Source organism: Gobio gobio (genome assembly GCF_949357685.1).
Source record: "Gobio gobio genome assembly, chromosome: 18".
NCBI classification, from domain to species: Eukaryota; Metazoa; Chordata; class Actinopteri; order Cypriniformes; family Gobionidae; genus Gobio; species Gobio gobio.
This window is the reverse complement of record NC_137111.1, coordinates 2015770-2034293: the sequence shown is the minus strand read 5'-3', so window position 1 is coordinate 2034293 and position 18524 is coordinate 2015770. Positions and strand designations below refer to the sequence as shown.

Here is an 18524-nt window from a genome sequence, read left to right as displayed (position 1 = left end):
ACGTGCACATGAAACCGAAAGTATAATTTACTCGTCTTATCTCGGTCTGTTTCGGAGCGCGCGCGCTGCCTTTGGAATGACACCAAAATTCACTCATGACACAAGTCAAGCACTCGCACTTTGGATCTATCATTTATGAGCAAAGTTACGGTGATATATTAGCTAGCTAGTTGAGTAAGTTACCTTCGACATGCTACATCGGTGAGGTACTGAGAGCCAACGTCTTCGCGATTCTGTATGACGGTATGACGTTTGTTTTGCCTTTGCGGATTGGCCATTCAAGTAGCCCGACATACTCATTTACTGGCCCCGGGCCATCGGGCCATTGCTTATGTCGAGCCCTGGTGTAGAGATGGCCGATATGGCATAAAGTCCATATTGCGATATACATTGCAGCCTCTTGCGATAACGATATATATTGCGATATAAAAATTATAATAGAACCATTTCAGAACGGGTTAGACCCTAAGGAAAGCCAAACTGCTAAATTAAGAAAGAAATTTTGTATGTAGTTTTGAGAACATTTATTGTGCAAAACTGTAATTATAACATATTGTTGCAGATAAATAAAATTCAAGTACACTAGCTGCAGACACTTTAACAAAAAAAAAGCAGAACGTTTTAAAGAGCACCTATCATGGCATCTAAAATGTTCCAAATATTGTTTTAGAAGTCCCCAACAACAGTTTTGCATGCATGCAATGACAAAAAAGACTTTAGTTTTCTTATAATATGCATTTATTTTTACCTGTTTTGACAGCGATTCTCAAATGATTCCTTTAGTGATTCACTTTTCAAAACCCCGCCTTTACGTGACGCTAATCTGCGGTGATTGGTCCGATGACCCAGTCAGTTGTGATTGGTATAGTCTGTGCAGATATTCTCGGAAACGGAACGCCCATCAAAGTCTTATAGTGACAGTAATTTGTTAATATGTGTCAGGAGTTATGAATATGAAAACCGCGTCTGTACGTTTGATTGTAATATGAGCCTCAGCTGATCTCATTCATAAAAAAACTCCTCTATTCTCCTCACGAAGACTCGCGACAAATCAACATCCCTCAGGGCTTTTAGTTCAAAAGTGTGCAGATGAGGAGATATATTGATATATTCTCATATGTCTGTGTCAAATTTCTAAACAGAGGAGTATTTTTTATTCAATACTTCCTCAAAATGCGCAGATGTATCCTAATCATGAGTGATTGAGTCTCTCATGTGTTGTTTTCAATTCATCCTGGCAGCCGGAGGGCGCTCTGTGCACATGTAGTCCATATATGATACAGACAGACGAAGAAGAACCATGTGCCATAATAGAAGTCCATAATAAAAGCTTCCTGAGATCGCGAAACATACATTTGACGATTAAATAAACACACAATCGCGACGATGTATGGTTTATCTTCAAGCCACTTAGTCTTCAAATGCTCATCCTTGGGCAGATGAAAGAAGTTTGCTTTTGAGTCGCACTTCAGAACACAGTCTCGTGGCCATGATGTTTTCTAGTTTTCACTGGCGTCTTGGAGCGCAATAAGTGGGCGTATCGTATTCAAATAACTTGACAAGTTGACGTCATCTAGTCAGAGAAAAAGCTTCGGTCTTCTAACGATTCTTAAAAGTGACTCAGAGTCGACTCTTACTTTTGAAACAAAATAACTATATATACGGTGCACTGTCATATTTCAAACTATGCAGGATGTTTTTGTTCACTTAGATCTATGTTACACACTACATGAAAGGTAAATTGTCCTTTAAAAACGTCCTGTACGCGCTTAAATACACTATGCTTTTCAGGTTTTTCAGGTACGTCTAACATTAGTTTTCAGGTACAGAAAATGATCAAATGTAAAATAACTGCATATTTGACTGTATAAATTAAAGATTAATCCTATTAAACTTACAAAAGCATTTCATTCAAGAGCAGTGAGTGGTGTCCTTGTCTTTTGTTGTTTGACATTAAACAGACAGCAGTAAAGGCTACTGCCCCTTTAAGACCTAATGCTACTGCCCCTTTAAGACCTAATGCTACTGCCCCTTTAAGACCTAATGCTACTGCCCCTTTAAGACCTAATGCTACTGCCCCTTTAAGACCTAAGGCTACTGCCCCTTTAAGACCTAATGCATGGAAATGCGTCGTCTTTCTCGACTGTATAAAGTTAACTTAAGGCATATACAGACTATGTCTGATCATCAAGATGGACATGTTGACATACTTTTTGTGTGAGTTTGTCCGTTCAAGACCCACACTGCAAAAAAGGCTTTTCTTACTTAGTATTTTTGTCTTGTTTTCAGTCCAAATATCTAAAAAATCTTACATTAAGAAGCATTTACTAGACAAGCAAAAGTTTTTGTCTTGTTTTGGTGGAAAATAACTCAAAATGAAGGAAGTTTTTGCTTAAAATAAGCAAAATAATCTGACAATGGGGTAAGAAAAATAATCTTAATTCAAACAGAAAACAACATTATTTTGCTTACCCCATTGTCAGATTATTTTGGTTATTAGATGGTGTTGTTTGACCTCCTCAGGGCCGTCTTTAGTGCGCTATCACCTGCCCAAGATGCTCCTGCTGTGGCGTAACGTGTTTCCGCGCTCTCAGAAGGAGCTGGAGGCGGAGAAGGCCAGAGGAGACTCCTTCAGCTGGCAGGTGATGCTGGAGGGTCGCGCCGGCGCTCTGTGCGGTAAGACACCTCAGATCATCCCTCCGAATAGATAGTTAGCTAATCTGTGTGCTTTGTATATGTGCATTTCTGAAATGCATAACATGTACAAATCAATTTAAATTGTAATGTAGATGCATTTTCTGTGAAGCTGCTTTGAAACGATATGTATCGTGAAAAGCGCTATACGAATAAATTTGAATTGAATTGAATTGAATCAACCGATGTGCATCATGAAAACATCACATTTCTCGTTCCTCACAGCCATGCGCAGTTTTGTGGCTCATTGTCCAGAGCTGCTGACGGAGGACGTGATCCGCAGACTGATGACGCCCATCGAGTGCGCCATGACCATGATGTCCCAGTGAGTGGCATTTTGTTAGGCTGTTTTTGTTTTTGTTGCATTGTATTTTCCAAAGAACTGTGTTTTGTGTAGTGATGTGTTTAAAGGGTTAGTTCCCCCAAAAATTCAAATTAGCTCATGATTTAATCTCCCTCGAGTCATCCTAGTTGTGTGTGACATTCTGCTTTCAGACGAGCACAAGCAGAGTTAAAGGATTAGTTCACTTTTAAATAAACTTTTGCTGATAGTTTACTCACCCCATGTCATCCAAGATGTCCATGTCTTTCTTTCTGCAGTCGAAAAGAAATGAATGTTTTTGATGAAAACAGTCCAGGATTTTTCTCCATATAATGGACTTCAATGGGCTCCAAACGGTTCAAATGACAGTTTCAGTGCAGCTTCAAAGGGCTTTAAACGACACCAGATGATGAATAAGGGTCTGATCTAGACAAACCATCTGCCATTTAAACAGAAAAAGAAAAAAGTTTAAGTTTTATAAGCACAAATGCTCGCCTTGCTCTGTTCTGTGATGTGCGTTCGTGACGTCACATATTATGCAATTACGGATGGCATCTCCAGTTAATTTTGGGCAAACTAAAAAACACCTCTAACAGGGCTCGACATTAACGTTTGTCCGGGACAAGTGGATTTTTTGAAGGGGCGAGTGAAAAATATTTTGACTTGCCCGACGGACAAGTATCCTGATTAAAACATCAAAACAAAAACTAACTATGGAATCACCAAAGAGCAATAATGATTGTGCATCAGTGTAAGTGGAGATGGATAGTGGATAATAATATAAAACTAACTGACGTTAATAAGGTTGAGCTGTTGAGGCTCAGACTCTCGAGGAGAAAATCCAAAACAAATGAGCGGCGCTCACACACAGAAACTCAGTTAACACACACGGTTGTGCAGTTTTTATATTTATAACATATGATACAGTTAAGCAACATCACACGACCAAGAGTGTGTTTTCCTGAACACCATCACGACTGAACATGACTGATTTCATACGCCAGCTCCAGAAACAATTTAACATTAAGTCGCTTACATTTTAGAAGCAATATGGACTGTTTTTGTTCTATTTCAGCAGCGAAAATTGTTCCAAAGAGCAGAACCGTAACTCATCTCACAGCATCAGTGTGTGTTCGTGAATGATTCAGCGTTTGAATGAATCGGTTGAATCAAAGATTCACTGACCTGTTCGTAAACGACCACCTAATTCTTGAATGAATCGTTTCACTGAATCGACTCAATGATTCGCTCATTCAGACGGTCACAGCGCCACCTACTGGTGCTTTAGTTTCATCTTTCCAACATTTCTTATTTGTATATTCAAAAATATTTAAAATAATCTCATAACATTATTTAATGCAGTTGTAATTTTTCAGTGTAAATGATTTCATTTGATTGGTAACAGCCTAAAGTGTCTTATTCTAATTTAATTTATAGATAAAATTTAAGAATGTAAAAGGAAAGCAGAAGCATAGCCTATATTTAATAAGATTGCCCTTTATAAAAAGGTACAAATATCACAAATATGCATATATAAATATTTCAAAACTGATTGAATACTGGTGAGAATATTGCTTCAGAATAGATTATATTTATGAAAAAAATCCGGACAAGCACATTTTTTATTCGGACAAGTGAATGACAGATTTACATGTCTGAAGGACAAGCGTGTGAACCGGCCTAATTTCCAGCCCTGCCTCTAAAGCGCTGCTGCTCAGTAACAGTGGGAATCCATTTTGGTAATGCAGTGAGATGGAAACAGGGTCTCACCAGCTGACTCAATGACTGACTCTAATGGTCCAGGTTCTTCCTCTGTTGACAATGGTTGGCCACATGTGCACCACCACGTCTCGCCCGATGCTTGAGTGTGTGTCTCTTCCATCTGCCTAATTTCTTCCTCTGTGTATTCCGGTTCAAAAAGGCAGGGCGAAAAACTCCATCTCATCTTCTCCTCGAAGTTCAAAATCGTCCGACATTGTTGTTTAACCTTTTAACTCCCTTTTTTTGTAAACATCGTTTGACTTAGTATGTGCACGTTCAACTTGTAAACACTGACTCGGTACTTCCACTTACGTCAAGCGTGACCTTTTCAACGTAATTGCATAATATGTGACGTCACGAACACGCATCACAGAACAGAGCCAGGCGAGCATTTGTGCTTATAAAACGTAAACGTTTTTTTCTGTTTAAATGGCAGATGGTTTGTCTAGATCAGACCCTTATTCATCATCTGGTGTCGTTTAAAGCTGCACTGAAACTGACATTTGAACCGTTTGGAGCCCATTGAAGTCCATTATATGGAGAAAAATCCTGTAATGTTTTCATCAAAAACCTTCATTTCTTTTCGACTGCAGAAATAAAGACATGGACATCTTGGATGACATGGGGAGAGTAAACTATAAGCAAAAGTTTATTTAAAAGTGAACTAATCCTTTAACCCCTGGGACGCCTGGCGCTCTTTTTGTTTTTGATCGCCTTTTTTTCATATCATAAATTTTAGTAATTATCATAAATAAGGTACCATTCGAAAGCGTACAAACTCAAAATTCATCCCGTGAAAACCATTTGAAATCACACTTGCGTTACCATGGAAACGGTACTCTAAATTCTTCTACTGGGCTCCTCCCCCTAGTGGGCGGTGTCATGTTTCATATTACAAAATGTATTTTAACTATTTTATAATCAAAACCCTTTAAAGGGATAGTTCACCCAAAAACAAAATGTTTATGTTGATCTGCTTACCTGCAGGGCATTTAAGATGTAGGTGTGTTTGTTTCTTCAGTCGAACACAGATGAAGATGTTTAACAGTGTGATAGTCGTATAATGATGTCAATGGGGATATTTTAGAGTATGAGAGCAAAAAAACACAGTCATACGAATCCTTATTAAACCCTGCGGCTCGTGGGACACATTGATGTCTGAAGACACGAAACCATTGGTTTCTGTGAGAAACCCAACAGTATTTGTTATTTTTTTACCTCTTATCAGACGAATGTCATCTAGTATTCCCAGCGCCATAACTTCCGGCGAATAAGGTCAAAATACTGGCGCGATCATAGATATATATACGTAGATGCCTCATTCGACCGATCCGCAGGCACTAATGAGGAATCTGTGTGTATATCTATGATTGCGCCGGTATTTTGACCTTATTCGCCGGAAGTGATGGCGCGAGCTGATGCAAAAAAATGAAATACATTTTTAAACATGGATATTTTTCTTACACAAACGTGTCGATTTGCTTCAGAAGGCCTTTATTAACACCCCAGAGCCGCGTGGAGCAGTTATATGACGCACAGATGCATTTTTGATGGACTTCAAAAACAGAGCAACTATTACAACCATTATAATGCTTGGTTAGCCAGAACATTTTTAATATAACTCCGATTTTATTCGTCTGAGAGAAGAGTGTCATACACACCTCGGATGAGCTGAGGGCGAGTAAATCATGGGGTAGTCTTGATTTTTTCTGTGTGAACTGTCCCTTTAAGTGTTGTTTTGTTGTGCAGTGTTCCAGCGGTGATCAAGGTTCATGGAGCTCATCTGAAGGCCAGCGCTGCAATGGTGCGACTGCGGCTCTACGACATCCTGGCTCTGCTGCCGCCCAAGACCTACGAGGGCAGTTTTAACGCTCTTCTGCGGGAGCTGGTGGCCGAGTTCACGCTCACCGATAACTCCGCCAACACCACCACGTCTCTGCTGCGCTCGCTCTGCCATTATGACGACAGTGTGCTGATGGGCTCCTGGCTGCAGGAGACGGACCACAAGTCCATCGAGGACCAGGTAGGCGGAGTCGCAGTGTTCGTTTAGCATGCACTGCAAAAAATGCTTTTCTTACTTAGTATTTTTGTCTTGTTTTCAGTCCAAATATCTAAAAAATCTTACATTAAGAAGCATTTACTAGACAAGCAAAAGTTTTTGTCTTGTTTTGGGGGAAAATACCTCAAAATTAAAGGGTTAGTTCACCCAAAACTGTAAATTGTGTGATTAATGACTGAGCCTCATGTGGTTGGACACCCGTCAGACCTCCGTTCATCTTCAGACACAAATGAAGATATTTTAGTGTAAATCTGATGCTCTGAAAGGCCTCCATTGGCTCAACTTTACACTCTCAAGACCCTTAAAAGACACTAAAGACTAAAGTTACAAAGTCCATCTCACTACAGCGGCTCTACAATAACTTTATGAAGACGAGAATAGTTTCTGTAAACCCTAAATAACTAAACCCTAAAACCCTAAAAAAAACCCTAACCCTAAATAACGACTTACATAGTGATGACGATTTCAAAACACGGCATCATGAAGCTTCGAAGCGTTATGAATCAGTGAGTCGATTCAGCAGTTCAGAGCGTTATGAATCAGTGAGTCGATTCAGCGGTTCAGAGCGTTATGAATCAGTGAGTCGAATCAGCGGTTCAGAGCGTTATGAATCAGTGAGTCGAATCAGCAGTTTGAATCGCCAAATTTCAGCAGTTTGACACGCGATCCGAATCATGATTCGACTCACTGATTCATAACGCTCTGAAACGCTGATTCGACTCACTGATTCATAACGCTCTGAACTGCTGATTCGACTCACTGATTCATAACGCTCTGAACCGCTGAGTCGACTCACTGATTCATAACGCTCTGAACCGCTGAGTCGACTCACTGATTCATAACGCTCTGAACCGCTGAGTCGACTCACTGATTCATAACGCTCTGAACCGCTGAGTCGACTCACTGATTCATAACGCTCTGAACCGCTGAGTCGACTCACTGATTCATAACGCTCTGAACCGCTGAGTCGACTCACTGATTCATAACGCTCTGAACCGCTGATTCGACTCACTGATTCATAACGCTTCGAAGCTTCATGATTCAGTGTTTTGAAATCGTCATCACTATATAAGTCGTTATTTAGGGTTTTTTTGCGCACAGAAACTATTCTCGTCTTCATAAAGTTATTGTAGAGCCGCTGTAGTGAGATGGACTTTGTATCGACGTCTTTAGTGTCTTTTAAGGGTCTTGAGAGTGTAAAGTTGAGCCAATAGATTTACACTAAAATATCTTCATTTGTGTCTGAAGATGAACGGAGGTCTGACGGGTGTCCAACCACATGAGGCTCAGTCATTAATGACAGAATTTACAGTTTTGGGTGAACTAACCCTTTAAAGGAGTTTTTGCTTTAAATAAGCAAAATAATGTTGTTTTCTGTTTGAATTAAGATTATTTTGTTTATTTTAAGCAAAAACTCACTTAATTTTGAGTTTTTTCCCCCAAAACAAGATAAAAACTTTTGCTTGTCTAGTAAATGCTTCTTATTGTAAGATGTTTAGATATTTGGACTGAAAACAAGACAAAAATACTAAGTAAGAAAAGCATTTTTTGAAGTGTGGCTTCCCTGCGGGTTCCTGATGTGTGTGTGTGTGTGTGTGTGTGTGTGTGTGACAGCTGCAGCCCAACAGCGCGTCGGGCAGCGGGGCTCTGGAGCATGACCCGTCCTCCATCTACCTGCGTGTTCCTGTGGGCGAGGCTGTGCCCGGGCCGCTCCCGCTGGGCGTGTCCGTCATCGATGCGTCCGTCGCTCTGTTCGGAGTCGTCTTTCCGCACGTCTCCTTCAAACACAGGTGCGTTTGCTCATACAGGACGTCAACCCTGAGTAGTCAAATCTTTAAAATGCTTGATCCAGCTTTCCTATAGCTCAAATAGTAGAGCGTGGCGCTAGCAACGCCAAGGTCATGGGTTCGATTCCCAGGGAAAGCAAGAATTGACAAAATGTAAAATGTGTACCTTGAATGCAATGTAAGTCGCTTTGGATAAAAGCGTCTGCCAAATGCATAAATGTAAATGTAAATCCATGTGTTGATTTAGAGTCATAATCGAAGTAGAGCTTTTGGTTTCCTTGCCACTGTTGCCTCTGGCTTGGCGTGCTCAGTTGGGGACACTACATTTTTCAACTAAATATCGAAATAAATCTAATTATGAAACTAAATTAACCATATAAACTAAATTACTGATCTAATTACTGATCTAAAGCCCACACTGTCACTGTATGATAACTGAAATGAACTGATGACATCACCGTTTTCTCCAGAATGGCTAGACGGCTGAATAAAATTATGCTGCATTATTTTCCTGTTTAACACTGTAAAGCTGCTTTGAAACAGTCTGCATTGTTAAAAGCTCTATATAAATAAAGTTGACTTGACTTGACTAGACTAGAACAATTACACTCACCTAAAGGATTATTAGGAACACACACTAATACTGTGTTTGACCCCCTTTCGCCTTAATTCTACGTGGCATTGACTCAACAAGCTGCTGAAAGCATTCTTTAGAAATGTTGGCCCATATTGATAGGAGAGCATCTGCAGTTGATGGAGATTTGTGGGATGCACATCCAGGGCACGAAGCTCCCGTTCCACCACATCCCAAAGATGCTCTATTGGGTTGAGATCTGGTGACTGTGGGGGCCATTTTAGTCCAGTGAACTCATTGTCATGTTCAAGAAACCAGTTTGAAATGATTGGAGCTTTGTGACGGTGCATTATCCTGCTGGAAGTAGCCATCAGAGGATGGGGACATGGTGCTCATAAAGGGATAGACATGGTCAGAAACAATGCTCAGGTAGGCCGTGGCATTTAAACCATGCCCAATTGGCACTAAGGGGCCTAAAGTGTGCCAAGAAAACATCCCCCACACCATTACACCACCACCACCAGCCTGCACAGTGGTAACAAGGCATGATGAATCCATGTTCTCATTCTGTTTACGCCAAATTCTGACTCTACCATCTGAATGTCTCAACAGAAATCCAGACTCATCAGACCAGGCAACATTTTTCCAGTCTTTAACGGTCCAATTTTGGTGCAAATTGTCGCCTCTTTTTCCTCTTTGTAGTGGAGATGAGTGGTACCCGGTGGGGTCTTCTGCTGTTGTAGCCCATCCGCCTCAAGGTTGTGTGTGTTGTGGCTTCACAAATGCTTTGCTGCAGACCTCGGTTGTAACGAGTGGTTATTTCAGTCAAAGTTGCTCTTCTATCAGCTTGAATCAGTCGGCCCATGACCTCTGACCTCTAGCATCAACAAGGCATTTTCGCCCACAGGACTGCCACATACTGGATGTTTTTCCCTTTTCACACCATTCTTTGTAAACCCTAGAAATGGTTGTGCGTGAAAATCCCAGTAACTGAGCAGATTGTGAAATACTCAGACCGGCCCGTCTGGCACCAACAACCATGCCACGCTCAAAATTGCTTAAATCTCCTTTCTTTCCCATTCCGACATTCAGTGTGGAGTTCAGGAGATTGACTTGACCAGGACCACACCCCTAAATGCATTGAAGCAACTGCCATGTGATTGGTTGATTAGATAATTGCATTAATGAGAAATTGAACAGGTGTTCCTAATAATCCTTTAGGTGAGTGTGTGTTATCATGGGTGAACGGAAGTAATGACGCTAAATTTCTTAGTTTTTATGTTTAGCTTGGCTGCATTTTGTTGCTACATTAAAGGAACACTCCACTGTTTTTAGAAATAGGGTTTATTCAACATCTTTCCTACATTTAGATATGTGGGCAAATGCATTTTTGTTTCAGTGCATGCATTGTTTTAGTTTGGCAGGGTCGCTGCTAGCTTAGCTTAGCATAATGAATGGAATCCTATGTTGCCAGCTAGCATGTCCCGAGTAAAAGTGATCCAAAAAAAAAAAAAAAACCATCTAATTACTTCTTGTGGCCTGCGTATTCACAACGAATACAAATAGCGATGCAGATTAAGCCTAGGCGATTTCCTAGGCAGATATTAACACATGAAATCAAAGTTTGGGATTATATCTCTTCGCCCAAGTAGCTGTGCTTCCCCATAATATAGTCCCAAGTTAATATCTGCCTAGGAAATATCGCTATTTGTATTCGTTGTGAATACGCAGGCCACAAGAAGTAATTAGGTGTTTTTTTTTAATCACTTTTACTCGGGAAATGCTAGCTGGCAATATAGGATTCCATTCATTATGCTAAGCTAAGCTAGCGGCGACCCTGCCCAACTAAAACAATGCATGCACCGAGACAAAAATGCATTTGCCCACATATCTAAATGTAGGAAAGACGTTGAATAAACCCTATTTCTAAAAACAGTGGAGTGTTCCTTTAGAGATCAATGAGCTGGTCGGATGAGATGCTAGCACTTCCATCATTTCTGAGCATTGGTTGTGATTTATTTCATGTCCTGTTGTCTATTCCAGGTTGCAAATGCTGGATCACTTTGCCGAATGCATCAAACAAGCTAAAGGAGTCCGTCAGCAGGCCGTCCAGTTGAACATCTTCACCGCTGTGCTGAGCGCGCTCAAGGTCTCAGAGGAGTTGTGCAGCTCATCTCCTATAATAGAGCTGTTTATGCTAATAATGATGGCTGGGACTGTTTGTACAGGGTCTGGCGGAGAACAAGAGCAGTCTGGGTCCGGAAGAGGTGCGTAAGTCGGCTCTGGCGCTGGTGATGGGCGCGCTGGACAACCCCAACCCCATCCTGCGCTGCGCGGCGGGCGAGGCTCTGGGACGCATGGCACAGGTGGTCGGAGAGGCTTCCTTCATCGCCAGGATGGCACAGCACAGCTTTGACAAGTACGCTAGAGCAGCGATGGCAATGCCACAGCTGGATACACAACAACTGATGTTTCTGGAGTTACTGGTCCAGTTCAAATTGACAGGGTCCTTAAAAACTCTTCAATTCAGTTTTATCAAATTTAAGGTCATTAAATATTGTATAATAAAAGTCTTAATTATCATTTCAAGAGGTCTTAAAGGGTTAGTTCACCCAAAAATGAAAATGCTGTCATTAATTCCTCACCCTCATGTCGTTGGACACCCGTAAGACCTCCGTTCATATTCGGAACACAAATGAAGATATTTTAGTGTAAAGCTGATGCTGAGAAAGGCTTCACACAGGCCTCCATTGGCATTCAGTACATTGACACTTCCAAGATCCATGAAAGGCACTTAAAACGTCGTTACAAAGTCTATCTCACCACAGTGGCTCTACAATAATTTTACAATGCGACGACAATAGTTTTTGTGCGCAAAAAAAAATCAAAATAACACCTTTATCCAACTTGTTCTTGTCTTCCGTGTGTGTCTCCACGACGCATGCGCGAGAATATGACGTAGCGCCGGTGTTCGTGAATCGATGAAATACACACTTAAGCCCCATTTTGAGCACTACGCCGAGACCTAAAGCACGATCAATGTAGAATTCAACAGCTTAGACACGCGCGTCTTCCTCTGCTCGTAAACAAATCGCTTCTGGGTCATATGTCCGAACGCCGGATCTGCGTCATATTCTCGCGCATGCGTCGTGGAGGCGCACACGGAAGTCGAGAACAAGTTGGATAAAGGTGTTATTTTGATTTTTTTTTGCGCACAAAAACTATTGTCGTCGCATTGTATGATTATTGTAGAGCCACTGTGGTGAGATAGACTTTGTAACGACGTTTTAAGTGCCTTTCATGGATCTTGGAAGTGTCAATGTACTGAATGCCAATGGAGGCCTGTGTGAAGCCTTTCTCAGCATCAGCTTTCAACTAAAATATCTTCATTTGTGTTCCGAATATGAACGGAGGTCTTACGGGTGTCCAACGACATGAGGGTGAGGAATTAATGACAGAATTTTCATTTTTGGGTGAACTAACCCTTTAAAGGTCTTATGCAAAATTCACTTACATGGTGTTTGAACATAGATGTGTGTCTGCAGTGTGTACACAACCACCCTATAATGTTAAAAATCCACACACTCCTTTTTTTAAATCCCCATGAATCATAAGCAGTGTCTCAGAACAAGAGTTTGCAGATTCTAGCATTGTGACGTCACATATGCTTAGGCCTCGCCCATGACTGCTGACGGACTCCGCCCTATTAGCATTGACCCCGCCCATGACTGCTGACGGACTACGCCCTATTAGCATTGACCCCGCCCATGACTGCTGACGGACTCCGCCCTATTAGCATTGACCCCGCCCATGACTGCTGACGGACTCCGCCCTATTAGCATTGACCCCGCCCATGACTGCTGACGGACTCCGCCCTATTAGCATTGACCCCGCCCATGACTGCTGACAGACTCCGCCCTATTAGCATTGACCCCGCCCATGACTGCTGACAGACTCCGCCCTATTAGCATTGACTCCGCCCATGACTGCTGACAGACTCCGCCCTATTAGAATTGACCCCGCCCATGACTGCTGACAGACTCCGCCCTATTAGCATAGACCCCGCCCATGACTGCTGACGGACTCCGCCCTATTAGTATTGACCCCGCCCATGACTGCTGACAGACTCCGCCCTATAAGAATTGACCCCGCCCATGACTGCTGACAGACTCCGCCCTATTAGCATAGACCCCGCCCATGACTGCTGACAGACTCCGCCCTATTAGCATTGACCCCGCCCATGACTGCTGACAGACTCCGCCCTATTAGCAGACCCCGCCCATGACTGCTGACGAACTCCCCCTATTAGCATAGACTCCTCCCATGACTGCTGACAAACTCCTCCTATTAGCATAGACCCCGCCCATGACTGCTGACAGACTCCGCCCTATTAGCATGGACTCCTCCCATGACTGCTGACAGACTCCGCCCTATTAGCATAGACCCCGCCCACGTCTGCTGACAGACTCTGCCCTATTAGCATTGACCCCGCCCACGACTGCTTAAGGACTCCGCCCTATTAGCATAGACCCCACCCATGACTGCTGACAGACTCCACCCTATTAGCATAGACTCCTCCCATGACTGCTGACAGACTCCGCCCTATTAGCATGGACTCCTCCCATGACTGCTGACAGACTCCACCCTATTAGCATAGACTCCTCCCATGACTGCAGACAGTAGGCTTGTTCGACTTCACCCAGCGATGCGCAGACCGATCGGCGGCTGACTTGAAGCAGTGCATGCCGGTTAGAAATTTTGTCCGACTTGAGGCAGCGCCGACGCCACGTGACAGTGACGTATGTCAACAAAGTGCCGCGAGAGCGATTCGAGAGCAGCCGGCGATTACAGCCGGTGCAGTTTCTCGAGAGCGACTGCATGAGGCTGCACGGGCTCTGATGACGACACAGCCGTTCCACGATTGGCCAGATTCACCGCATGACAGCGATCACGTGTGTTTCGTGTTTATTCTAAAACCTTCAGCTCCACTAATGCGCACAAATCTGTTTTTTATAACAGTAAAACCTCCTTTCATGTAGTCGCGATATTATATTGTCATGTTTATCAAAATATAACTGATTAAAAACATAGACCCCACTTCATTGATAGTGTAGGCTTATATGTTGAACTTTATTCTTGTAAAAACACACGCTGTATTAAGCAGTGCATAAAGTATAACATGACAATAATGTCTCTGAAACATCTGTGTATTGCCAAATATTGCATTTATTTCACTTCAGCTGATAAAGTGTGCAAACACAGCGCGAGCGTCACCGCGGGAAGCAGAAAGTGTCCGACTTCACGTCTGTGTTTGCAGCTCCTCCCCGCCTGCACGCGGCTACTCTCGCCGATCAGTTGCATCCAGCCGCAGCCGATGTCGAACACACCTAGTCTCTGCCCTATTAGCATAGACCCCACCCATGACTGCTGACAGACTCCGCCCTATTAGCATGGACTCCTCCCATGAATGCTGACAGACTCCGCCCTATTAGCATAGACCCCGCCCACGTCTGCTGACAGACTCTGCCCTATTAGCATAGACTCCACCCATGATGTGATTTCTTTACGTTCACACACATAACGACTGTTTATGTGAACTGTGTGTGTGTGTTTGAGAGTTTAAGCTCAATAAGACGTGAAAGAGAACTGAGTTTAATACTCACATGCTTCGGGTGTGTGTGTGTGTGTGTGTGTGCGCTCAGAGAACCATATATCAGAAGTTTCGACTGATTTTAGACTTTAAACTGCAGTGTCACGTGAGCGTGATGATCATGAAAACCAAACAGATGCTTTAGTTTTAGGCAGAGTATCAGAGGCACGAACTGTACAGGCTCCGCCCTCTTCTGGATAGCGGAAGCTCATTTGCATTTAAAGACACATGCACAAAAACAGCACGTTCATGATATAATAAATGATCTGTGTGTATTTTGAGCTGAAACTTCACACACACATTCAGCGGACACTGAGACTTATATTACATCTGGTAAAAAGGGGCATAATAGATAAGAATAGAATTAACGTCATGCGATTGCTCTGATCTTCTGCTGTTTCCTCATGCTGGTTCTGTGTTGGCTCTTCTGCTCAGGCTGAAGTCTGCGCGTGACGTGGTGTCCAGAACCGGTCACTCTCTGGCTCTGGGCTGCCTGCACCGCTATGTGGGCGGCATTGGGTCGGGCCAGCACCTCAAGACCAGCGTTAGCATCCTGCTAGCCTTAGCTCAAGACGCCACGTGCCATGAGGTCCAGGTGAGCGTCTCAGACATTGGAGCGTGCGCAGCAGGTGGAGTCGGGCTCTCATGAGTTCCTCTGCTTGTTTCAGACCTGGGCGCTGCACTCTCTGGCCCTGATCGTGGACTCCAGCGGGCCCATGTACCGCGGCTATGTGGAGCCCACGCTGTCTCTGGTTCTGACGCTGCTTCTGACCGTCCCGCCCTCACACACCGAGGTCCATCAGTGTCTGGGCCGCTGTCTGGGAGCCCTCATCACCACCGTCGGCCCCGAGCTACAGGGTATTTGCAAAGCATGATACTTTCATTTTACGAATGCAATGTGCACCAGCTTTAAAGGGTGTTTTAGTTTTTGGCAGAGTATCTGAGACATAGAGACAGAGCGGATTTAGGCCACGCCCACACCGGGGGGGAAACAATCCAACGCTCTCCATTGACTTTGCATTGCGTGAGGCGGCATCCTTGTCATTTCAGACTTATAACAAAAAACAGAACAATGTCTAAAGCTGATATGTGACAAAGTGTACAACAAACAAGCTAAAAAACACAGAAATAAGTTTTTATAAGCTGTCGACCCAAAAAAACGAGAGTTTAAGGAGACAAAAGTGGATACAGGCAGTAAAACATGACGCTTCAGCTGAAGAATGGGTCAATTTTGGGATCCTGACACTCAGTGTGTCTCAGTGTGTGTGTGTGTGTGCAGTAAATATGTGTCACTGTTAAGTCAAATCTCCAAATGTCAGGTTTATATGTGATATTTCCTGTCTCTGATGACGTTCTCCTCTAGTGTGTGTACTTCTCAGTGTAATATAACGTGTCTAATGGCCTGAATCCACTTTTTTGTCCTTAAATGCTCGTTTTTTGGGTCAATAGCTTATAAAAACGTCTGTGTTTTTGGTTGGTGGTTTTGTTTAACTTGTTTGCTGTACACTGTGTCACATATCCGCTTTTAGACATTGTTCTGTTTTTTGTTAGAAGTCTGAAATGACAAGGAGGCGCTTCACGCAATGCAGAGTCAATGGAGAGCGTTGGATTGTTTCCCCCCGGTGGGCGTGGCCTTCAGATTATGACACGTGTCACTCTGTCTCTATGAGCTGTATAGGCTCCGCCCTCTTCTGGAGAGGGGGCGGAGCAGCAGCTCATTTGCATTTTTAAAAAAAATTATTTGGAGTGCAAAACTTACAACATAGGGTGAACACAGAACATAACAACAAAACACAACACAAAAACAACAATAAAACAGCAGTAATAATAACCGCAATTAAACAAACATGCAGCAATGACAAATAATAATAGTAATAGTAGAAGTATTTCAATTGTAATAGCATGTATAATAATAATGATAATAATATTTTGTGATGACGGCAACAGTAATATCAGTAATAATAATAATAATAACAGTAATAATACAATAATGATACTAAATATGGTGATAAGTTGTGTTGACGGCAATAGTAATATCAATTATAATAATAGATAACTGATAATAATGATAACAACAACAGTAGTGGTACTCATACTAAAAATAAATACAAAAAAATACAAAAAAAGGTGATTTATATTTGTGTTGACAGAAAAAAGTCAATAATAACAACATTTATATCAATAATAATAGCAACAGTAATAATACTAAATATGGTGATGATGATCATATTTGTGTTGACAGTACAATTGCAATAGTAATATCAATAATAATAGTAATAATAATAATAACAATAGTGATAAAAACAATAGCAATGCCTAAGATGGCGATGATGATAACATTTTGCGAAGACGGCGACAGCTCATTTGCATTTAAAGATGCACTAAAACTTTTTCCGTTCCACTGAAAAAATGGGCATTAAACTGATCTGTGGGGTATTTTGAGCTGAATCTTCACACACACACACACACACACACACACACACACACACACACACACACACACACACACACACACACACACACACACACACACACACACACACACACACACACACACACACACACACACACACACACACACACACACACACACACACACACACACACTCTGGGGGACACTGAGAATTATATTACATCCTGTAAAAAGGGACAGAATAGATTCCCTTTAAATCTGCTTGAAGGTAATTCACCAGCGATTGGACATTATCCAGCAAGTGAATCACATGTGCATCTGTAGCTCTGAGAAGTTGTTTCTCACTCTGGTTTATTTCCCAGGTAACAGCGGCAGCGTCTCCACGTTTGAGTAATTCACACACACCATCACTCTCTCATTAATGCATTCAGATAAATGTAAAGTAGGCCTACTGTGTTCATTTATCTGATGTACATCAAGCAGAAATCTGCCCCATAGACATCAATAACTGCTGAAAGTCAACCGTTTCCTTCAAGTGTTTGAAAATCACAAAGAAATGCACTTTCATTAGAGAAATGATTTAATAGTAGAAAATATTTACAGTAAAAACCTTCTCAGGAACTCAGGAAGGGCAAAAACTGGAAAGCAAAAAGAAAAATAATCGTTCATTAATCGTAATCGTTTTTATTTTTGGTCAAATCGTTACAGCCCTACTTTTGACTCTCCTTGCTGTAGTTTTGGAGTTATAACCTTTACTTTTGTGTATGTTGCTCAGAAAATAAAACTACTTAAAGAGTTAAACCGATCAGGCTTAAAAATGCATGCAAATGATAAACGTTCATGTCTGAGCAACGCTGCATCGCGTGAGTTTAGCCTTGACAATTTGCGATTTCTACTGGTTTATCGTGTTTAACAGTTTATCACACATATATATGTTTCACAGAGTGCTGTTTCCCTTTCCTGATCAGAACATTTACATTTACATTTAGTCATTTAGCAGATGCTTTTATCCAAAGCGACTTACAAATGAGAGCAAAAGAAGCAGCTAGAGCAGTCAAGGGCAACAGTGTGCAAGTGCTGTAACAAGTCTCAGTTAATCTAGCTCAGAACACACAGGACAGTTATTTTTATTTTATTTATTTATTTATTTTTTTTAAATAAATTAGACAGACAGAAAATGAATAGAATGATAAGTGCTATTCAGAACATTGGGTGTGTTGTAGTCTGGCTTTAAAGTGTTAGTTCAGCCAAAACTGTAAATTGT

At 42.1% G+C, this 18524-nt stretch overlaps 1 protein-coding gene across 1 annotated transcript in view; it reads left to right on the top strand.

The window, feature by feature from the left end:
- heatr5b (HEAT repeat containing 5B) overlaps positions 1 to 18524 on the top strand; it is an 85565-nt gene that overhangs the window by 26500 nt on the left and 40541 nt on the right. The window contains exons 12-19 of the mRNA XM_079843492.1: positions 2524 to 2676; positions 2920 to 3019; positions 6527 to 6800; positions 8451 to 8626; positions 11241 to 11346; positions 11426 to 11616; positions 15283 to 15442; positions 15516 to 15705. Coding sequence (XP_079699618.1) covers positions 2524 to 2676; positions 2920 to 3019; positions 6527 to 6800; positions 8451 to 8626; positions 11241 to 11346; positions 11426 to 11616; positions 15283 to 15442; positions 15516 to 15705 — 1350 coding nt within the window. The remainder of the gene's footprint in view (positions 1 to 2523; positions 2677 to 2919; positions 3020 to 6526; positions 6801 to 8450; positions 8627 to 11240; positions 11347 to 11425; positions 11617 to 15282; positions 15443 to 15515; positions 15706 to 18524) is intronic.